At 40.5% G+C, this 25,125-nt stretch overlaps 1 protein-coding gene across 4 annotated transcripts in view; it reads right to left on the reverse strand.

The window, feature by feature from the left end:
• Positions 1-25,125, reverse strand: part of mast4 (microtubule associated serine/threonine kinase family member 4) — a 109,521-nt gene that overhangs the window by 62,969 nt on the left and 21,427 nt on the right. For all 4 annotated transcript variants that reach the window (XM_080477083.1, XM_080477082.1, XM_080477081.1 and 1 more), the window contains exons 2-3: positions 22,160-22,313; positions 16,070-16,203 (exon numbers count right to left, since the gene is read on the reverse strand). In XM_080477083.1, coding sequence (XP_080333209.1) covers positions 16,070-16,203; positions 22,160-22,313 — 288 coding nt within the window. The remainder of the gene's footprint in view (positions 1-16,069; positions 16,204-22,159; positions 22,314-25,125) is intronic.

Genomic DNA, 25,125 nt, shown 5'->3' on the forward strand with positions numbered 1-25,125 from the left:
AGAACAAAACATAAAAGTCTAATTTTCATACAGACTTTTTAAATCACAGTGCAACACATTGACACCAAATCTGTTAACATGAAAGTGAAATGTGACCAGCTGGGTAAATAAAACAAAACGGGAAAAATTCACCTTTGTCTCCAGTAAAAAAAAGAAAAAAAAAAGGAGCTTTGAATTGCCACGTTGCAGCCTAATTACAATGGATCACAGGGAGTTTGTGATTCAAAACACACACAGGGCTGTTTGCGTTGAATTTAAAAGAGGCTTCCTTTTTAAACTTGTTTATCAATTACGCCGTACGTGGCCCCAACTAGGGTAAGCAAAATTATAAATCAAGTCCAATTTATGCTTCGTTCCCGCAGCTACTGCCGAGTTTGTTGGCTCAGTTGGCAGGAAATGATTAATGCCTGAAAGGTCCGGGATTAAAAAAATAAAAAAAATGATATGACATGCACTGTAAAATACAAGCAATCTCATATTTCACAACAACTCGGCCCCCCTTCCTGTATGCTTTCATTTTATATTGTGCAGAGTGACGGCAGCAATAATTTGATTAACTGCATCATTTGTTAAAGACTGTTGTCCTGAACTCAGCTCATGCTTCAATCATGATTTTTGACAGAGACGCAAAAGCCCCTCGGTGCACTCAATTATCATAAAAAGTCAATAAAGTGCAGAGAAAGCCCTTCTCACAACATCCAGGGATCAATCTTGCTCTGTGAACACGGAGCTCCGCTTCCCTCCTGCTGGCAGCCGACACAAATGAAACGTGAGAGACGAGTCGCTGTTCGAAAAGTAGCAGCCTGGACGTAATTGCAACATGAACTTTCATTTCCAAACGAATGAAAAGGAAAAGAAGTCGCACGCGTCTTTATCTGGAGCTTCGCTTGCATAATCCACGCAGGACACGAGCCGATCAGATCAATACACTCTACCACCAAGTATTAACACAGGAAAGGTGTCAAAGTCCCAACTGTGCTCCGGTGGAGGAGCAGCCAACGCAGGATCCCCCCCAACAAACACCGGCAGAGCTCGCGGTGGAAAGTCACCGTGCGGACCGCCGCCGCCGCCGCCGCTCATCACGCAGCTGATGGAGTGTCTGCTCTCCTACCTGTAGCCCTCGTCTCCTCAGAATGCTGGACTCATCCATGGCGAGGAGCCCCGACTTATCACGCCTCTCTTACCGGTGCATAGCCATGCTGCACTGCCTCTCGCTCCAGCCTCCCGCACTCTCCCTCCCTCCCTCCTTCCCTCCCTCTCTCTCTCTCTCTCTCTCTCTCTCTCCTTCCTTACCTCCCTCCCTCCAGCTGGATCTGATCATAGCAGCTGCTAAACACTTCCATCAGAACTTATCTGATTGGAGGGGAGGGGTCAGCTGACACCTCCTCCTGTTTCTCTCCTCTGTAACTTCAGGAGTGAGGGGTAGAGAGAGAGAGCGAGAGAGAGAAGACAGGCAGGTCTAATTTAGCGTAGCAACGGGTGGGGGTGAATGGGAGGTGGCGGAGGAGGAGGAGGGGGGGTTTGCCGGGGACAAGTGGGAGCCCCAAGACTCATTTCTCTGAGCAGCCACGCTTTTTGGACACCCTACATGACCATGAAAATGAGAGGATATCCTTCCCAGCATTGTTCTGCTCCAACCTCAACAATGAATCTGGCATCCTGTCTGCGGCAGGCGGAGTTAAAACACCGCACACACGTCTTATTTCAGTCCGTACCGGGGCTGGAACACACGCACCTGAAGGTGAAACCAGTGACAGATACATGATGGCTGGGATTACAGCTGGCATTAAATCTAAAAAAAAAAATACATAAAATAAAATTGTGGGGATAAAAGAGGAAATAACAGCCAGGGTGGATGTGGTTTATGATGTTTCAAAGCACAAGTGAAAAGGACAAAGGAATCTAACTTCTGAATTAAAAACTAAATTTCTCACATAGTTCTGCACGTAATGAGTATTTTCCTCACAGATTAATCCCTAGATTAGAGTTTAATTGGTTGTTTACTATTTAAAATGTCAGACAGTGCTGAAAATGTCAGTGTTTCTAAATAAGCTCAAGATCAAATGCAAAATACATCCCCCCACGAACAATTGAAGCGTCATAGTGAACAACCTGATTTCTGATCGTGAGTACTAATGTAAATTTTAAAAAAATTTAATAAAAATCTACATAAGTTTCGCATGTGTTGGTTTAGTATAATGAAAAGATGACAATGCAAGGCATTTCGATTTTTAAAGAATCAATTATACACACTCATTTTGAATAAGAAGTGGAAAGTAAAATAGAAAAAAAGTGACAAATTGTGACACGATACTTGAACAATATAGTTCAAACTAGTCTCAGTGGCATTATATCCATTTTTACGCATAACAAATAGTTTTTTGTGAATCCCTTCAAAAACTAGCCGAGTCTTGAATCGGTGTGTCCAGTAAAGGGTTAAAACTGTGTAATTACCATGCTCTGAACAATTCATGCCAATGACTCCTCAAAGTTTAACGTTTAAAGTTTAATATAAAAAATTAAAATCTGGGTTTCAAATTAGAAGCCCGCCTCAAGGCTTTTTCCTTTTATACATCGCGCCGACGATAATTAGATATTCTCCCACTATTTTTATTTATGCACAGTCTGAATTTTGTTCCATCTTGCACAACCACTTACATTCCATTCACGTTCCTTGTGCATTTATTCAGCTTTAAATTTTAATGACCTAATGTGAAAACTGTATTACAACAATAACACGATGAGTGTTGTGGAAAAACCTGGCAATACAAAGTAAATCCAGGGTTTAATATGTGATATACAGTATTGCATACAGTACGATTGCAGCTGTCCCAATTAATGCGTCAACGCGGATTAATCTATCATCATGATTAATGCGATTAATCCCGGTTCCCATTCATTGTCTATGTGAGACGCACCGTGGCGCGTCGCCCCGCAGCTCATTTGCATAAAGTTGAATCCTGCCAACTTTATGCAAGCGGAGCAGAGAAACGACGCGTCGCGAAAACCTTCGTAAAAACGTCTAAACTAGCCGAGGCGAGACAAAAACGAGGATAGATTCAGAAACTGCGCAGCTTGTTTCTCGCCTCAAATGTTTTCAGAAATACTTTTCGCTGAACCGTTTTAGCAATAAAAGAGAAAGTTTCTGTGGTCTGGTTTGAATTCCAGAAGCAGACGTAAACATAAGCATGATGAATTTAACATGTTTTTTTCTATGTTAAACTAGTGCAAGGGAGAAACATTGATTTTATAACAATGCATTAGTGCAGCGTGGATAGTAACGTTAGTAGGCTGATGGATGTGATGGATAAGTTTGAATATCACTGAAGTCATTTCAGTTGTTGGTACTAGATAACCTCAATGCTAAACATGCAACAATGGAAAACTACGATTTAGTTTAAAAAAAATTAATAATTTAGGACTATTTATGTAATCATTAATCTGCCAAAGTCCGTTTAAATTAAAAAGGCTTGTTCTTGTTAAAAAGCCCCCTGTTGATTTAGAGGAGCCTCTCCACTCGCTACAACTAATTGTTTGTCACGTCTCATCCACCATTAAAGGATTCTCATATCAAAGCAACGATTTACAACAAACTAAAATAGTCACAATCACAAAGCTGAAAATTAGCCAATTACAGCTACGACATGATTTTTAATCCATCCATTCACTCGCTGTTGCACTTCAACTCTAGAAAATGAGCTATTTCTAATATCCTGTGTGAGGCTCCGGGAATCACATGCACTGCTGCTACAGCTCCATGCAAATGAGCCACCAAGTGACCACAGATCTTCACACTCACTAACTCCGTGTCCCCACACCAGCCGGAATTATTAGCATTTGTAAAAATCAGTTGTTCCTGTGTGTGCTGCCAAGTCTTTCCAGAAATTTTGCATTCTGTTTCTGTCTCTGTTTTCCTTTGCAGCCCCCCCCCCACTTCTTTTTTTTTTTCCACCCTCTCTCACTCATTTCCATTCACTGTGGCACTGCTCTGTGAATATTAAGTGGGCCCCTTCCATTCTCCTCATCTCCAGCCAGGCTCAAATGATTTTCTCTTAGAGACTAAGAGTGGAATGACAGCTAGTGCACACGGTGGTGGTGGCAGAGGAGGAGGAGGAGGAGGAGGAGGAGGAGGAGGAGGAGGAGGAGGAGGAGGAGCCACATTGTCAGACAGGTGACCACTACATCAACTTTTTCCCCGTTTCCGAGCCGTGTGACAACAGAGAGGTGGAGGATGGAGCGTGCACTCATTTGGGTTTGCCGTGTTGATAAGAGAGTTGGAAAGCTGCAGGTCTGCACTCGGGTAATCGGGCTTGTTTTTGAATAAACCCCTTAAAACCTCAGAGGACACGGATTACAGTAGTCAACTTTTTCACCGTGAACAATGTCCTCCAGATTACTGCAGGGAATTAAGGAATCCTGTTATGTTCAGCTGACTAGTCTCGAGTCGCTGCTCCGTCCGCCGCTGCTTAAAGGAGCAATTACGGAAATTTCACATTGGACGAACAATGAAGATGAAGAGCTACAGGAGCACCAGGGAGGAGTCATTCGTCTTATTCAGTGTTTGAAGTCTCCTTGTCATTGCATGTACATTAAACGCACCAAGGCCACAGCAAAAACGTTAAAACAACGAGTCAATCAATGAGAAGAGACACAATCAATCTCAATCAATCATGGCAATCAAATGATTATGAGAGATATTTAAAGAGGTGATTTGAAATTTGAGCAAGTATGGATTGGCTTTCCGCACAAAATTATTTTTATGATTCTTAACTACTTTTCAAGATATACCTGTACGGGCCAAGGCTGTGTCCCGATTTCCTCCCAGTGTTGGAGGGGATAAGCTCGAGCAGCCCGGAGCCCGGTCTGGATAAAGTGAGTGAGCACACAAGATGTGCAGATCCAGAGAAATATATATAAAATGTTGCATGATATCATGCATTATAAAAACTGTATAGCATCTTTTGCCTGTGTTTGTTTTGTTTTTTAAAAAAAGGAGCCATTGGGTTTCATCAACCAATCATATATCCTTTTATTGACCTCTCTCTTTGCACAGTAGCTGCATTACAATGGAGCAAAAGTAATCAATCAACTATTCTCTCTGTGCACACTAAGAGAAAAACACATGTGATCTGACTGGTGCTCTGTTTGTAATGGTATTTGCATCTATAATACATGTGTGGATGCTGCAACTTTCCCAACTTTTAAAATAACTCTAGATTAAGTTGTGGATGTGTTTCTCTCATTTCATTAATAAATGAATTAAGGTTAAAATGACAGATTCTATGACCGTTAAGGTGCAGGTAATGAAGTATTTTTCTACTGTATAGTTGTTGTTTAACTTCAGTTGTGTTTATATAGGGCACAGTGTACATTTTATGTACATTTTATATTTCTTCTATAAATAGTTTTAACTTCTAGATACATTTTGTAGATGTAAAGCTGACCCTGGCATTAAACATTCATTCTCCTCTTGCCTATTGTCAGTGAATACGTTGATTTTCAGTGATAACTAATTTTATTACTCAATGGAGAAAAACATTAAAATATTTTCCACCCTATCATTGTAAACTAACTAATCAAACTGAATTAAAAAAAATTTATGAGCCTTTTTGGGATTTTTGAATAAAGAAAATCTCAATATGACCAATTATTAAAATTATTAGAATAATACTTGTTTATGAGGTTATTAATTAAAATCCGTCTCTAATGGGGATAGTGGTAGACCTGAGGCATCCTCAGAAGGTCCGAGAACCTTTTCTTAGTAATTTCTTGTTCATTTTCTTTCTTTTTTTTTTTTTCTTTTAAATCAATGCAATCACTGGAGGTCTGCACTCTTTTTCACTGAATATCTACAAGCTCACCAAACTAATTCAGTTTCGACTGAGTACAACTAACACTCAGAGCTGCTGTACGTACCAGAAAACTGTAGTGGCTTTACTTTTCTTATGGCTACTGCAGCATTCACCCATTTTTTCCCCCAAAAGGGTCTGTTGCACAATGCCGCGTTGTTTCACAAAGTTACACAGGATTTTATTTCTACCAAAACAAATCGTTTGGTGGTAATTGGCTGCAAAGTATTTCAAAGGGGTAGATTACTGACAAAAATGTTTGAGGTATTCTTTTTTAACTGCCTCAATACTGCAGCCTTTATAATCAAGAAAACACAAATGAATCCAATTTCCCTGCAGTTTGTAGATTTGTTTTTGAAAAAGATAAACACTGTTAGATTTATACCAAAAAAAAACAATCTGTGCAAAGTAAAGCTGCTTTGAGGTCGGGGTTTTTTTTTTGTGGGGGGGGGGGGGGGGGGGCAACGATGAGAGCAGATAGTTTGAGCATGAAAAGCCTCCAGAAAAAGTCCAGGGGTCGTCTGTGACTCATTTCCTGCTGGACAGGTGGGCAGCCAAGGCTGCATCCAATGTCTTTGGTGCACCCAAAAAAAAAAAAAAAATGGAGGGGAGAGCTGGTCCTGAAAGCATGCAGAGAGTGCTGATTGAGTGACCCACAGCCTCGGCTCTGCCTGAGCTTATCAGACCGAGAGGTGACCTGCAGATGTAAGGCAGGCACAGGAGGGACACGGTGGAAATAAAGAGTCAATTCCCTCCCTCCGAAGCAGTGCAAAAAAAAAAAAAAACACCCAATCTGTACACAGCAAAAGGAGTGAGAATACTCCTGCCATGATAAAAAACCCCAAAGAGTCAACCTCTCAATGGAAGGGGACTCTCTTAAACCTTGACAACAAGCACAAAGATAGTAACTGAGAAGGGCCAATGGCTTGAAATGCATCACTCTCAATTCATCTCTGGCTTTTCAATTTGGAATAAATTGAAGTAGCCATGTAAATATATGCATTCATAAAGATGAAAATGATGTAAGCTGGAGCCCACTTGGGGAAAATCCGATAGGCTCTCCTCTCAATTCGTTTTCTTTACTTGGGAAGATACCGCAAAGTCACACTCTGAATAACACCGTCAAATTTGAATTTCACAACGGAGAAAATTGTATCTCAAACAGAGCAGATGACAGGGGTTGAATGTCTCAACTGCTGCTACGTTTATCTGGAGTGACAGTTTCATTTACATCACACACATCCACACACACACACACCAACAGATGTTTACAGTAACACACCACAAGCTCTATAATGCCGGGATGTGTGACGTTGGGTTATTTTTAAAATATTCTGTGCAGCATAACAAGGCAGGTGGAAACAAAGAAACGTGAAAAAAAAATGCAGTTTTTGTTCCCTCCATGTCTAAGATTACAAATATCCAACAGTCTTTACCATCCAAGAATTTTCCTGGAGAGGTTATCTATTTGTCTGGAGGGCGAGTTCATCTTTAATTTCTTTTGTGCCTCGTCTGTGTGTACTCCCACATCTGTCTTTGCGACAAGTAATTTAAGTTTGAAACCTTGAGAGCGTCTGTTGAACATATTTCTCAGACAGTTCAAAGACACGGAGTGACTGAAGAGTGAAATTTGACAGCAAAGATTGACCACGAGCCATGAAAAACAGCCGATACAGTTACGGTTTTGCACCATATTGTGCAAAAATCCAAGAATTTCTTCACTTTTCGTGCTACGAACAAAGAAAAAGATAATAAAGGTCAGAATCTGAAGGATCCTGAGAGATTGTGGGATCTTCAGAGTGCATGTCTGAGGCTTGTTAAAAGGCCGACATGGACAATAATAGGATATACAACTATTAAACTATTCATGTATTTCCCTCTGTGCAAGTCTGCTGCACGTTGACATTATAGTTAGTTATTTTCCCACTAATCCTTTTACCTCTTGTTTTTCTTGTTTCGTTTCCTCGTCTAACTAAATAGAGTGTGTTAATGGGCTAAGGTTTCTATCTTTATGCGTTAACTCCTTTTTTCCCCCCCCGACTGCAGATCACGTGGACTTGTTGGTTTTTCACTGGATTTCATTTGAATGTTGAATGCCATGAGATGGCCTTGTTTTAATTGGTGCAGTAGAAATAAAAATGAGATAAATTTAATATAAGGATCTGACCCTGACAGTTTAATCTTTTTTAATTTCCCGAAAGAAAATAATTTCACAAAAACCTCAGAGTATCCCCAATGACGAGACCATTTTTGGAGCAACTTCCTCTGCGTTAACCGCTTAATAATTCCACTGAGCTATTTAACAGGCAAGGGTTCAAGTTTGAATAGAGAGTTAAGGAAAAACACAAAGTAAAAAAAATTTTAAGGTTTGCCCAGCATATATCAATTACAAGAAATTGATATATGCATGCATCTTTTTAGGGATTTAACCATCAGGGGCTGCAGCAGATCGTGTATATTCTGCAGGTAAATGAGAGGCCACATTGAGGAAAGCAGTAGATGCTATACACCCATGTTGAACCTCAAATAATAAAGCCACACGGACACTGGAAAACTAAGACAGATACCACAAGCAAACTGATCAATAAGGAGCTTCAGGGCAATATATTTTTCACTTTCTTGTTTTTGTGGGTTGCCATTACAGCTTGATCGTTGGACGTTTTTTTCATGAGAGGTAAGCTACTCAAAAAAAGTGAGAAACATTCTTTAGTGTCGACTGGAAAAAATAAAATATATGGCGTTTGTGGAAAAGTTGATGGTTTACGACACCATTGTACCTCGTGTTTGTCCACATAAACTGCAGTCCTGACAACAAACCACTCCGGCAACAATGATATCAGCAAAGGACATCACTGACTGCCAATTACGGGGAAAAATGAGAGTCCACAAAGGCACAACATCAGGATTATGACGGTCTTATCTCCATATCACACCAGAAGTGAAGTATTGATTTTCTGCCAAAGAGCATCACAATCAAGAGCGATGTGCCATGCTCGTCCGAGAGCCATGCACACCCAGGGGCATGATGGAGAAGCACGGAGGAGAAGAAGAAAAAAAAAGAAGAAGATAAAAACCAATAAAAGAAGTCCAGGGAGGCAAACTAAGACATGGCTGAGAGAACCAGGGGGTTAAACCTGCATTGAGGGTGCAGACATGAAGGAGATGAACTGTCTGTATTTTAGAACATTATGTATGAAATGAAAGTTGATTTCGTATTAACAATCTGCCAGCGTACGGGCAGACCTGCTTCGAAAGGAAATTGGAATTAATAATTACATTATTTATCCAACACCTTTCATACATAATTTGCCGCTCAATGGGCTTCACCTAGAAGAAGGCGAGATGAGATTCTTATCGGTTTATTCAATGTAACAGCCAAAACACACCTATGATTGATTAAGAGAGGTAAAACAACACCTTTTAAACCTTTAGATTTTCTGCAGTCACACTAACAATGATGGACTAAGGCTCTATGGTGGCAATACATATCCAATTACAGGTGTGGTGGTCCAATGTATCATGACAAATATAAATAAATTCTGGGAACTCATGAATAAAAATAGAGAAATCGAAACCGTAAGATTTGTGCTTTGATTTGAATACCATGTTTTATCACAGGGTGGTCCAACATATGGACTGAGGGGATACAGCAAGTGTAGAAAATCACACAGAAAACATTAATTGATATTTTCCTATAAAACTTTTTCCAACTTAATTTCTATTGTGGAAGTGACGTAGATAAGTGAAAATATAAAAATAAGTGCTGTTCCCAAATGACAACATTACAATGTAACCCGGGCTGAAGAATCAGTGATGCGGCATTGAAAGTAACATGAGCATCAAAACCGCATTGAATCTGTGAAAACAAGCATGCTGAAGGCATTAGTCTGAAGTGAACCACTGTGGTAGATTTGAAGTCTTTCTGCAGATTCAGTCATGGTGTTTTGTTGCATTTTTTTATCTGAAAAGATAAAGCGCTATGGAAGATGAATAGACGGAAAGATAAAAAATAAATAAATAAATGACAGCTTGGTATTAAGGCCAATAACAGCTTGGAGAAACAGTTTGTAAACCACTTTTTTTTTTTTTTTTTACAAATGATCGCCTCTAAATATGTTGTTAAAAATGTGAGGCAGTATAAAGGAATTATAGCTCATTTCCTCATGAGAAATAAACTCTCAAATTAAGTTGGGGGGGGGGGGGTTTCATTAAACTCTTTTTTTCCAAGAGTCACTTTGCAAGTCAGGCAAAAAAGTCATACAGAGCTGTAAAAACTACACGACAGTGTCGTTCATAAAAAGAAAAAGAAAAAAGTGAAGGAGGAGTAAACTGGATCCACCGGCTCATTACAATAAATCTCTTCAGGCATGAATGTATCTGCCAAATCTGTCCGTGGATAGAATTGACAACAGTGACATGCTGTGACACAGTCTGCAGGCTGGCAGACATCCATTCATTCATCGTCACCGGGGCCAAGAACTGGTGGGCTTTCCAGCCATGGAAGCCATCATTACCACAAAATGCCATCGTATAAGAGGATTTTGTGCAGATTCACAGCACACACACACACACACACACACACACACACACACACACACACACACACACACACACACACACACACACACACACACACACACACACACACACACACACACACACACACACACACACACACACACACACACACACACACACACACACACACACACACACACACACACACACACACACACACACACACACACCCCCCAACATTTTCAAATTGAGGAATAAAACTGAGTGGCAAGCAAAGAAAAGCAGCGTCTTTCAATTTAGTGGCGACAAGCTGAGTCGCTCCTCTCCCAAGGTCAACTAACTCACCGTGTCTTTCTTCAGCTCATTCAGCGGACAGGAAACAATAACGGCTGCAATGCAGTCCACTCCCCGAGATGCCATTAAGATGTAGCAACACATCGGCCAGCCTGCGTCTACAACATGACAGCGTATGAGCGGCGGCCACTGGCATTTCATTATTCCCACCATGTTAATGGCGGCGCCGCCGGAGACGTGCAAACAGAGGTTCAGTGTGGAGAAACAAAGGTTTCTGACCAGGTTGTTCTAACAGACAAGAGACTGCAAGGCAGTAAAATTAATCAAAAAAAAAAATTACATTTCTGCTTTATTTCATGTCAAAAGTTTGACTTTATATGACAAATTCAACTGTTGCACCTGTTTTTTTTTCTCTGTTTCTCCAGATCAGATTTTCCTCATTCATGTATGCCATTTATTAAATAAAACAAGATTCAGAATGCAACCATAAACTCTGAAGACCAGTACACTCACTTTTTGTAGGGTCACCCAAAGTCAAAAATGTCCAAAACGTTTTTATTTCCGTCAATACTTAAAGTAAATTTGAAAACTACCAAGATGCACATCTTTCACAGTTTATAGTTTGAAAAATAAAAATTGCAAAATTGTCAAACTTAGTCATTGAATTTGTGAAAAAATGTGCCTCGGTGCACATTTTTATGCAATGTAGTCTCTTAATTTGAAAAGAAACTAAATCTTTTTTTTTTTCTCTAATTTTATGAGTGACTGGGAAGAGAGAAAGTTCTGACTTCAAAGTGGGATAAAATACAGCTCAACAGATTCCAACTTCCTTCTTGGGAAGTGGGAAGTTTTACGGCGCTCTGAGGAGCACATTTAAATTAAACTCGATGGGATTCGAGCGTCTGCATGAGAAACAGTCAATGTTGCACTTTTCCAATAAAAACATAATTATAGTTGAAGGCTATAAAAAAAAAAAGCCAGATGAACTGTAACCCGAGTGCTGCCGATGCATTGACTAGACAATAAAAGCTTTAATAACACGACACCTGCTACCTGAGGATATTGTACTGCTGTGCACAAGCTGGACGGCCTCTCAGGCAAAGTCTACCCACATCATCTCTCTCCTTTAGCAGCCGGTCAAACTCCAACCATCGACCAGGGAGGAAACATTGGATTACCGGCTCCTGGGACTATGTGACCTTATAGATCCACCCCCACCTCCCTCTCCGAGGAGAACAGAGTCCCATCAACCCATCTTTAATTGAATCTACTCTTGGCGTGCCTCAACTGTATTTGATGTCAGATGACACATGTGATCAACGCAACTTCATATCACAGATTAATACAGATGAGTGATGTGTCAGTATTTACCTTAACGGACCAAAGACCAATAAACTAACAATGTGGCGTACACTTTTTGGATTCGGAGCATGCAGATCTGTTTAAAAAGTTCTAAAATAATATAAGTTTAGTTCAATTCTTCCATCAGAGATTCCTAAAACTTGGGTGCGCATCTGAAGGCAGAGCACACGAATAGCGCTGCCGTGGTGAATGTCGTCCTTGTGGCGCCGGGACATGAAAGCAATTCTTCGCAAAAGTGGAGCCGTTTACGGCCGTGAAAGAGGTAGAGGGAATTTTCCAACGCTATTCGACCGTGTGCAGTGGAACTGCTGTGATTCATGTGTGTGACGACCACGCCGCAGAGGGCAGGCGGAGACAAGGCTGCAAAGACACAGCAGATTGTTAAAGAAGGAGCGACTCCAAATGGCTTATGAAAACTCATTTTCCCTCCACAGTTCGACGGGTAAAACCTTCAGCACTGAGCAAGGCTCGTCGGTGAGGGGGATGTTTGGAGAAATGGATGTCAAATCGGTGTCAGCAGACAGATTTTTCTTTTACTCCCTTTTTGCAGTTTGATGCATCGTATGTGGTCAGACTCTGTGTAACCAGCCCACTTCTGGTCGGCTCCCGGTATCTGATCCCACCCTGCAGACTGCGTGTGAAGGTGGTCTGATAACCGTCTACAAGGGTCTGCAGGGAATCGCATTGCAAATTCTGGCAAAGTCAAGATGTTAAAAGATTCTCTCAGGTCATCGAGCTGTAAAACTGAAATTGAATCAACACATGCGCTTGGAGGACTTATCCACCGGAGGACAATTAAGTTACAGGAAATCCTGTATTCATTCACACTGCAGGGCACAATAACCGAAGGGATTAATTTGTGCCTCCACAAGCACACAGACATGTGTGTTTAAATTACAAACACTGAAAAGACACTAGCGCCCCCAAGTGTGTGAAATTAGCTGAGATGTTATGCGGTTAATCCCAAAAACAATAGCAAGTTGCATTTATCGATGGAAAGAATAACACAGCTTATTGCTCGGATTAAAAGCGCAGGCTCACACTGCAGTGGCAATATTGTGTTTTGTTTTTTTTAAGAAAAAAGTTCATCCTGATGTCATGGAACGTGTGAAAAAACGTTGGACCTGCTCCAGTTCAGGTTACGGAGCCTCTTTCTGACTCGGCCCACTCAGATCACCGAGTGTCAATAAGCCAAAATCTACTTTTCACAGTGACTCCATGTGCACTCAAATGCACGTGTGGGTGCTTTTTATTTTTTTTATTGCATTAACCTTTCCTCGAGCAGATCCCGAGCACACACAGCGAATGAGTCATAGCTCAACAGCATTGGATTAGCCTCTGCTTCTGATTGCATCTTACTCCTGAGACAATAAGATCACGATAGAGCAAATCACAGAATCTATCAGTGTCATCTGAAAGAACCGACAGGACCACGCTGAAGGTCATCTCTGTCAGCATGACGTAATTTGATTCAAGGCAACTTTATTTACACAGCGCTATGCAAACACTACTTTTCACTCGTCCAGAAAAGCATCGAGAAACACTGCAATGTCCCCCAAAAGACAGTTGACTGGAACCTTTCTGTTGGTAAATTTCACCGTGTTCTACTCAATCGTACATCTGTTAAACCACCTGTATTATTTAAGCTTGAAATGAATCAAACAAAGAACATTTTTAGTTTGCCTCACCGCAGCGAGGAACCGGAAGCGACTTCAGTCTCTCTCCAGCCAGGAATAGTTTGTGACTTATCCAAGTATTTACAACTACACAGGTACAAACTGTCTATGACCTGGATGTGGACTTCTGTTGTTCCAACTCGTAAAATGTCCCGCTTTCAGAGGTTGAAAAACTCTGCACCCCAATTCTGCATGAATATACTTTGGCACACTCATATTGAATAGTTATTTTTCAGTGAATTTCCCAAAGTTTTTCATGTTAGAGGGAATAATCGTCTTGAGATCAATAGGCAATACTAGTTATTAATAATAGTAGTTAGATGTTTTCAGTGAGTATTATCTGGTATGTCTTCATATATGGCCTGGAATTGTTGAAACTGTTGCTTTTATACTTTTGACCAGCGGTGTCAAATTTTATCTTGAGAGAAATAATGTCATAATAACATTCAAATTTGAATTTTTACGTTTTTCTATGTTGTGGCGCAGAGTATACGTGATGAAAATGTTTATATTTTCACAAAATCAAACAATTACAACAAAAACTTACTACAATCTCAACATAAAGCCAATTTTAATGAAACGCTCTGGTGCAAAATGCACTGAAATGTCGATAAAACTTCTCCTGTCGCTGTTGATTTATGCATGTTTTTACAAACTCCCCTCCACAGCATGGCTTTGAGGCCACAATGTAGCCATCGTTCATGCCAGCATCGCCGATATCTCACCTCGGGTCTCAGCGTTATGTTGTGTTTGCTACTCATAAGAATTGTATTTTTTTTTTTAAATCTGTTTTCTTTGAAATGTTTGCCATTTGCTTGGTGGTTTGACGGGCCTGACTGGAGTCTCTTGTGGCCAGCTCTGGCCAATGGACCTTATGTGTGACACCCCCATTCTAGACCTACAGCTTAATTTGTCTTTGACATTCATGTCATTACACTCAGAATAACTTTTGGTCTAAGAATGTTTTTGTTTTATCAAAACAAACAATTTTATCCTCTTTGTTCTCTCAAAAATCCTGCTGAGAGAAGGTATTACCCCGACCCCCCAGGTTGTTGCTGCTTTGCAGAACCCTGCAGCTCTATGGCGCCTCCTTGAGGAGGTCCATCCCTCACTTTGAATTCCTGATAGGATGATCTTTAGCCGACAGCAGTGATTCCGTGTTTATCTTTCCTCACTTCATTTTGAAGAAACGAAACAGGGTTCAAATAGTTTTTGTCCATATTCAAAACTCATATTCTCCACCATGTTGGATCTTGTTTCATGGAGTTATTCAATAATCTGAAAGGGTTTCTTTTACTCTCATACATTCTCCTTAACAAATGGGATTTCTGCTGGCCTACTGTGTCATCTAGCCATGGGAATAAACATTTCAAAGCAAGGCAATTAGGTGTTTAGTCAACCGGCAGCAGCGAAAGATAAGGCCCACCAACATCCAGGTCGTTCATTAGAGCGGAGTCACAGACTGCAGAAAACAGATTAGTGTGTTGCATCTTGGTTCAACATTTATCAGCTCTGGCAATACCTGGTGCATGAAAGGGCTTTAGTGAGTGAATGTAAACAAATGTGTTTTTTTAATTGTTGGCCTTTGGTGACAGCCCGAACATTGAATGTGTTAAATCAGAAAATTTTATCAGGCGTGGCTGCCTGGCAAGAAAAACTGTACTTTTTTTAATTACACTGAACTGTTTTGCATAATAATTGGTGGTCGATTTAAGCATTATTTACCATGAGAATAGTCTGAAATGAATTCCGAGAACTTGGCATTTATTATAAAAGTAAAATACATTTAAAACTGTAAATCTGGATTAACGCTAACCGTTTCAGCTTAAAGGCAAGGCTTTTATATTTAATATTTTTAAGCTTGTGATGGACTTGTTGAATGTGCAGCCAATACTTCAACGCCCCTTAGAGACTGACGTCTGGATCAAACTGATTTAGTAGGTGGATGTGTGGATGGTTAAACGGAACCGGAGCCAAACACCTGAAGGTGATCCGTACAGCTCAACTCTGATCTGTTACACCGTGACTTTAAAAGCACGTCCGTTTAAAAATACGCCGCGTGCTTTGAGAAGCGACCGGTCAACATGAATGTCTATTAAAAGAAATTTCTGGTGCTAAATTCAAATGGCAGAATATATCAGTGGCCACAATCTTTCAACTCTGACCATCTATTTCAGGGGTCATGGGTAGAAATACCCTCTTATGTAACATGTCTCACTACCATGGACTGTACTGAAAGCTATTCATTCAGTCATCGCGGCGATAAGCAATTTGTCTTTCCTGGAAGAGTTTCCTATGTCTAAAATGACTGATTTTAAAAACTCTGATCAAAGGTTACATGAACTGGATAATCTGAGCCGTGTTACTCACCAGGCTGGAGGTGAGGGAGGGGTCCGACTTCCCGAGGTTCAGGGATTGCACGCGGACCAGGTTGGAGGTCTCAGAGGACTGATGACCTGCCGGGTGTGTCTGCTGGATGGTGCTCGGCAGCAGGAGGTACTTTCCTGCACGACAACAGGAAGAGATCAGTTAAAAGGCAACGCGCACAAAAAACCCATTAAGTTGACCTCTGTAGTGAAAGTGAATCAGATGATAATAATAGAGATTTGGCTTGTGATTCTTCAAACTTTAAATTTTTTGATGGGACCTCAGCTAAGTTGTTTTTTAAAGATGTGAAATGAGACATACTTTCCCATAATTGAAGGCTTTTATTTCTTTCCTGTCCTATTTAACATGCCATGACCTCTTAGATTTATATGACGTCCCTGAGGAGGGAACTCTCGGTTCGAATTAAACCAGCAGATTTATCAAGAGTGACCATTATAATCATTTTTCCGAACGAGAAAGTTATATGGTAGATGTTTATCTTATGGATTTTGTTTCTATGGTCTTATTGACTTTGTGTAGAGCACTTTGGCTTCTTGTGGTTGTTTTAAAGTGCTTCATGACTAAAGATGGATATCTTTATAATCAATTTGTACACACATTGAAGTTAAATATCTGTGATTATTTTTTAATTCATATATTCTATTAACTGTTTGCTCTGATGCTGCAAATTTTCCCCGGTAGGATTAACAAAGGAACACATGGTTTTGGTTTACGGTAAAACATCAGTGAAGAAGGTGTTTTTGTTGTTTATATTGTTCATGATCCTTTACTGTTAATCAAGAAGGAGTTTGTGAGTTACTGTTTTTATAAGAGGGTTTAAATGGTAATAAGATTCAACTGATCAGGACTTTCCCCATGTGTAGTCGAGTACCTCTATTTATGGTAAGCAAAAGAGGTGAAACAAACTCTACGGCTGTGCAGTTGTAAATAAGCTGCGACTGTAAATCCAAGCGACTGTAAATGTCACAATAATCGCAGGCTGATCCTCCACCAGCGGGGGGGGGGGGGCACAGCACAGGTCAAAAGGCACGCTGGTAGCATAAGAAAGTCCCGGCTGTCGGCTCTGGTTAGGCATGTTAAGCTGAAGCTCTCGACCTTGCGCGCTGCAGCAGGATGTCAAAGGGTTAATTTAGGCCAGAGGGGGTGGAAAGCCCATTAAGAGATCACTGATAACCGCAACATTGCGCAACCACAGCGGCGACTCAATCCGGAGAGGGTGAGCAACTGTGGGAACCTGCGAGGTTTACTAACAAGCAAAGTTTTCAGGGAAAGCTTTGTTTACCAACTGGAAAAAAAAAAGAAAAGAAAAACACTTATCTCCCATATCTGACAGCTAGATGGCACTGAATGCAGCATCTACCATTTGTCTTTCTTATCACTAATCCACACCATGGCATAATAACCGAGACGACAACAAATCTGCCTCAGCGTTTCGGCTGTATCTCCGCAAATTCAAACAACATTTGTAAACATGTTGTCATCTTTTGTCCGTGAGTGTGTGTGTGTGTGTGTGTGTATTTCTGCTTCCTGTGAGGGTGAACCATTTGTCACAAGGCAGGAAGGACAGATGAGGCGGATGAGCTGGACGCTTTTGGCTTCAACTAGGCTTCAGATTTGATCATCTCTGATGAAATAAAGAGGGCGGATGAAGAAAAATCAGAGGGATGAAAGTTGAGCCTGAATCGTCAGCAATGTTTGCATGTTCTCGCAGTTTTGTACAGGTATTGTGATTTACGACGCAAAGACATGCTTGTTACTCTTTTTGGTGACTCAAAATTCCTAGTGTGTACTCCTAGTGTGTACTCCTGTGAGCCGGTAGACGCTCCAGCCATTCGTGACCAAAGTCTGGATTTAGCAGGTAAAGAAGACGGACGTTAATGGAAAAAAATAAAAATAAATAAGAGCTTGCAGTATAACACTAGAGATACTGCTATTAGCTGGTTTCCACACCTATTTTTAATATAATTAACAGCAGTCCTGTTCATTTTAGCCACATATCTTTCATTCACACTCCTCTGCAGATATTAAAAGAATGCATTACCGGTACATTAAAAAAACAAAAAAAAATGTTAGTTTTTTTTTTCCCTTCCTGCTGGAGACAAAAGACGACCTCTTTGTAATCAATCGCACAATCTGCACAATCCTGCCTGCCGTGTTATCCTCGCGGTCGCACTGCGACCGCTGGAGTTAACCTCGGAGAACCGAGGGGAGACCAAACAGGATGAGGAGGGAAAACTGAAGTCCTTCCTTCCTTACCGGCAAATGCTCTCCTCACTAGAGAGGCCGTCACGTCCCGGCACGAAGGAAGCCTCTCGTCACTCACTAGTCAACACTTCCACAAGGTGAGGGGCCATCGGGAGATTTGGGGAGCGGCTGCTGGACGGTTCTATTTACATTCAGAGCAGGTACCCTGCGAGGTCAGCCTGCAACCTTGAACAGATGTTGTCCCGCGTCAACTCCGCCTCTGTTATGTGACTCATGATGTGAAGAATGATTTAAAAACTCCACACACACACAAATGGGAAATGTTCCAGCACAAAATACAGTGCAGGAATGACTAAATTTGCATTTTTGCTCTGATCTTTGCCTTAAAATCAACAGTTTTTGGTTGTGAGTGTTTGTTGGGTGCATAAAACAAGGTGTGTTGTGGACTAAACGCACTGTGCTGCTTTCACTGTCGAGTCGCCGTGACAAATGAGTCGAGCCTTCAGCACAGCGTGATTCAGTCCAGTGACTGATTCACTCATTAAGTGAAACTAAAGTATGTTGGAGAGATGCTCTTTAACCACATTGTTTGGGAGTTTATATCAACTGCTTTGTAGCGGCGTCTTGCGGTTATAAGTTCATGAATCAGTTTTGTTCAGGAATCACTGACATCCGGAGTTTTCTTTTAAAGAATATATTTCAATTTCATGCATTAGTTGACACACGAGGGTGACATTACGCATCTATCAGTGTCTAATTTGTTGTACTTTCTCCCCTACGCTTTACAGTTGGTCACAGGTTTATACATCATGGGAAATGAAAGCATTGAGTTCTACTTTTAATAATTTAATTTGTTTAAGCCACAACAAAATGAATTACAATGAAAAAAAAATGGAAAAGGACACTACAGGAAAAGTAGAAAATCTCTTAAATTGAGGGTGAAGACACAAAGTAGAAATTTAAACAACCTGATCAAGTCAGTCCAAGTTGGATTCATTTAGTTTAATGCTTGTTTATCGTCTTGTTTTTATGAAGGCCAATTAGTAAAGGGTAAGGCATTCATTCAACGCTCAGCCAGATGAAAACACAATCTTTCATCCACTGTGAAAAGGTCAAATATTTTAATCAGAGAGGTGAAGCTCCCTGCACAACCAACAAATAAAAAGCTGTTTGCTTCCTCTGTATAAATCCTCAGAGTGACTGATGGTGTGTTTTATGGCTTCAAATGAAGCCTGCTCGCACATCAGTAACTGGAATAAAGATATTAACCCGACACGCACACCCATCTGTCCGTCAGCAGGCTGAACTTTATGTTTAACTGCACATTGGATACTTTTCTCTTTGTTATTTGGTGGGAACCTAAAGAAAATCTCATTTACAAAAGTCACAATGCAGAAAATGAACTGGAAACGCCGAGCCCTGGCAGCTCCTTTACATGCTGCAGGTGTAGTCGGGAGGATTTGCAACCTACCCACCGACTTCAATCGCTAATTCTCGCACACCGAATTTTTCAATTCCAAGGGGGAAGCTCTCTGCTGACTTTACACATTCCTCATCCCAGGAACGTGGCATGTTTTATTATGAGAGCATGCCCAAAAAGCAGCACAGTAAACCAACTGACAATAACCTCAGAAGCTCACTTTTTTCATAAAATTTCATAAAATGAAACACATATTTTTATGAAACTCAAGAAGGATCATCTGAGGGTAAATATTTTTAATCGGAATCGGCTGACGAATAATATCCCTTGCATGAATGCATACACTCCCCATTATATGTATGAGGGATATGTACGTATGGGAGATCTTACAGGTAAAAGTTAATCATACAGTTAGTAACCCAGCTTCACTTTGCAATATGTGATGTGTTTTGTCAATTTTCAGCTGGCAAAGCAGCTTTAGTCACTGTGGGAGGGGAGAAAGATTTTATCCACCCTTGATAAAAAAAAAAAATATTGCAGCAAAGGCGCAGAGAGATCGTAGATCCGTCTCTGATCCAGAGTTTCCTGCTCTTCTGGGGTGAGCTGGTGTTAAACTCAAACCCACTGAACTGGGATTTTGCTGTTTGGTTTGACTGTTGGTGTATATTTTTATATTGTGTACGTGTGAAGGGCATCTTATAATATTTACAATGTGTTTCAAATTGTATCTTTGCAACTGATAATAGAAGCAAGAGGTCTAACCTGGTACATACAGAGTGTTATTTAGTGTTTCTGTTGTGAAAATTAAGAGGAGGAAAAAAATAAAAACTTCTTATTTCACAATATTCTTTCATTGACATAAGTGACAAAACAGGGGGGGGGGGGGGGGGGCTTCAGGTGACATTTAACGTTAGCAGACGATGACAGATGGTCACTGTTTACCACAACACACACAGACATATATCTGAAGGGAAACTTCAGACTTCAAAGCTCGTCCTTGAGGATCCGTCTTCAATTCCCAAATGTAGGTAACACTGAAAACTGCTCACAGTGGGATCTGTGGATTATCCTGATTATATTAAGTAACCAAGGCACCTTCTGGAAACACTGATTCAAGTCATTTTTAAATGCTCTTAGCTCCACAAATGAAGTTCCGCGCTCTACTTTTGCACTGAGAAGTCCTTGAGCTCTCAAAGCCAGCAGCAATGTAAAGAAATAAATACTTCTAGGGCTGGTAATCACTGAAGGTAACATGAATTTTTTATTTGGATTAAATGACACTTTATTCAGAAGCCCTTTTATTTCCATTAAGAAAGAGCCTAAAGCGTTTAAAAATGATAGATAGTGGGTGTACTGCCAGCATTAATGCGATGGAGATTAGCATAAATGCCTTCTCTCGCTCCCCGGTCAGGCGCTGGGAGAACACTTTCGAGCTGCGAGAAGAAGTGAGAATAATACGTGAAGGTGAGGGAGCTTCAGGAGGAGGGGGAGAGGGATGATTAATTGATTTGATGACAGACGTACGGGCTCCACTCCTGGATATTGCTTTCTGAATGTCTGGCTACATAAAATCAGATTAGTAACTGTAAAATAGAAATAGAAATTCAGGCTGAACAGGAATACAAGGATGAAGAAAAGTGGCTTTAGGAAGACACCTCTCGGTAAACAAATACAGCAGCGCGGCGTCAATTCTCATTGTAGTCGCCAACTTTTCATTATAAACACAGTTGGCATAACTATAATGACGACGCTAACTGAAACTTCAATATCGCCTATAAAGACTGTTCTATTATGTCAGACTTGCTGTCGTCGTCTTTACTAACTAGTGACGAGTCAATTGTTATTAATCGCTAAACTCCTGTTTACTGAAGGAGGAGAGCGTCATTAATACCTGAACCCTCAGCGTCCTCCTGATGGCTGCATCAAACAAGTCAGACTGTGATCAATGTCAACCTGTATTTGTGGAACTTGTGATGGATGAGCTGCGTTAAATAAACATCAGTTTTACTTCAAGTGAGCCGCCTGCTGCTGTCAGCGTGTTGGTAATTCATATCAGTTGATTCGTTTATTCTCACCGTCATCGTTTCATTAGTTTAATTAGTTTATTAAGCTTCTTTCTAAAACTCTGCGATTTACGGAGCCTCTTCCTTCAACTAAATGTAATAATTTCAGCTGAACTTAATGAGTGAGTGATTGAACTACGTAATTCATCACTAAAATAATACATTATTTACATCTATATTTTGTAAATTTTGCCTTTTCATCTTAAATATTTCTGGTACAATGTGTACATTGTTTCATATACCATTGCATTTAGGTTCAAAGTCAGTCATCATATACCTTTAAAATACAATGATTAGTGGATTGCCCTGACATACCAAGATCAGTGGTTGAAGCAGGTATTTTCATGGTTGATGCGCGCGTGCGTGAAAAATCAGTGTTATTACCTGTGAGTCCGCCCCCGAGGCTTCTTCTACGGACGTATGTTCCATCTTCACTGAGATGACGCTTCAGCTTGAGGGCGGGACTTAGTCTTCGAGTCACCTCAGGGTTGCTGGACTTCCTGAGGTATGTAGCCGGTGGGTAGAGGATGTTGTCCAACTGAGGAGAAAGATAAAGAAAAAAGTAGGATTGAAGATAATATCCAAACAAAGATAAGGCTGCTTGTTTGGGCTGGACAGAGAATATTTCGAGGTTACCAGTCCATCATAGCTACACAAACATGTCTAAAGACGATATATTTATATATAAAGATCAATGTGTGGTTGCTCAAAATGACTATATATACACACACACACACACACATTTCAAAAAGCTGTGTACCTTTCATGATGACAGTCACTACATATGTTCTTTCATCTAGAAAAAAACTTTTTCTGCACGGCGGTGGAAACATCAAGATTCCACACTTTAGAGTTGAAAAAACTGGGCCAAACACTGGACAGGTTTCCAGTCCCTCACGGGAATAACACAGTAATGATCACCCACAAATATTCACAAATTGCGACAAAGATTGGGACATTTTTTACCCGGAGTTTGAGGAAAATCCACGCCTTCCTACATAGAACATGCAAACCCCTCAGAGAAAGCCCGGGGCACAGGCTCAAAGCCTTATTACTTATTTCTGCCAGGCAGCGAATCCGTTTCTTCCTCTCGACACAGTTACACACTCCTCTGTGGAAATCCTAAATGATGGAGCAGCTATCAGAACAGAAAAACTGGTAAAAACATGTTCAGCAGTTATCATTAAAATCAGAGACGGAGCAATCAAAGAAAATAGAAATTCACGGGAGTCTTTCTGGAAGGGCGCATGCACAGAGGTATGAGAACAACAGCTTCAAAATCTGAGAGTCAGCCCGAAGGGCAGGATTCAAAATCTTAAAAACGACTTAGGAAGGGGATTCCCACGGTGTTCTCCAAAAAAACACTTGCAGGAAAACAGCTTGGAGCAAAATGTAGCTGAACTTAAACAAGTCTCTCAGTCCGACACTATTTAAGTGTGAAACAAGGCAAACTAAATAACAAGCCGGTGCTGTTTTTCGTTTCTTTTCAACTTTTATCTTAAAACTTTAAAAACTCTCAGCCAGATAGACGTAGCAACCCACAACACAGCACAACAACATTACAGCAGCCTGTTGTATTCTCAGGAGATAATGCGCCGCAAGAAGCTCGGTGCACATAACAAAGCCAGCGGTGAGGAAGAGGCCCTCCCTGAGAACACAAAGATATACATGGCTGAGAGCATGTCTGTGGAAGGAAATGTCCTCTGCTCCTCTAGTGGGATGATTCATGCTCCCAGCGACACTGAGCACAAGTTAAACCTGCAGGGTGGCTTGACCTCACCCCAAAAAAAGAAAAAGATGTCAAGCAAGAGTGAAATGGTATGATGTCACAACCAACAGGAATTGTTTATGCTGTGACTACAGACAAAGAAATGTTTATAAAGCCTTAACAGCTGCCTGGTCTCTGTGTGTAATAATACATGTGTAACTTCAGTGATTTGAACTGAAGCAAGTAATTTTACCCAGGAGATCCTGTTCTGTCCCAATATATGTGGTGAAATGTAATGACATGAACGTGCAATAGTTACGAGTATGAACAAAAAAGCAAAAGCCCAAGTGATATGAAATTTCTCTGAACTTCACTTGAGAAACAAACGATGACAGACAACGAAGAAGACGATCCGCTGCAGGGAAAAATGCCCAAAGAATATGTCAGCTGTTACAGAGCAAAACGATGGCTTCCAGAACAAACAGACACTGTAACATCACCATCTCATGACCCTGATGGACTGCAGCTCTGCAACAGCGATGGTCATTGTTTGAAACATATTAAAATAGTGTTCATGCTGAGGACACGGGTCACTGTACGTGTTCAAACTCAGCCCTCCGTCTGTATTACATAAAGCAGACACTGCAGACAACTGTATCTATATGAGGTGGCACATGCAGCTCAGTACATAGACTAGACAGGTTACATTTAATGTGAATTGGGTGGTTTATTCACAGAGGGCAACTGCTTTACCTTACTTGTTTTTATTAAATAATCACGAGCTGTCCTGAGAGTACAATGAAAAGAAACTGACTTGAACTTTGTATTTGTGTAACTATGCACCAATATTGTAGGACACAATGAGGGACTTGGATTGGATTTACATAAGGGGAAAAGAAAAAAAATATTTTTCTGAATTACTGACAGATTGAGCAAGCGAATCACTAGCTTTACAATTAAAAACAAAGTTTACATGGAAAAGCTATCAAAAGCTTCAGTTTATATAGACGGAGCTCTCATTGATTCACAAAAACAAAGCCAAGAAAGACTTTTAATGTAAATCTCTTCTCAATTCAGAAAAATAAACCATGTTTATGTGATGCTTTTAAAGAAAACAATTCTACAATTGCAGTAGAATTCAGGTTATATTGTCAGTAGCAAACTTCAAAACAAGCTGTGTCGTCATTCAGAGTCTGGATGTCGATTTATCTCAATGCATATTACATATTACACACAGAGTTGTTCTTCCCAGCGTACAGAACAAAACTCTAAAAGGAAAATCTATCAAGCAAGTAAATATTTAAAAATGTGAGTTTGGCTTTTGCTTCTCAAGAGACCGGTTTGTCAATTTAAACAAAGTGAGAAATGTTGTGGTTTTTTCTCATTTTGACACTTACAGTCTAGAATGATATGTACTGTATGTGGGTTAAGCTTCTTGCTTGTGCCTGAACCTGTTCAGTCACCGGATTAAACATGGACTCATGAGTGTTTACGATCACTATGTCAGTTGTATTATGATCAGATTGAAAACTACAACCACTACGTCATACGATACATCTCATTATGTCATGGCTAAGTAACCATTGTGAGCTTGTTATACAATTGAAATGGACGGTTAGGTAACACCATGGGAAAGTGGTTA

Source organism: Lipophrys pholis (assembly GCF_963383615.2).
Source record: "Lipophrys pholis genome assembly, chromosome: 12".
Classification (NCBI taxonomy): Eukaryota; Metazoa; Chordata; class Actinopteri; order Blenniiformes; family Blenniidae; genus Lipophrys; species Lipophrys pholis.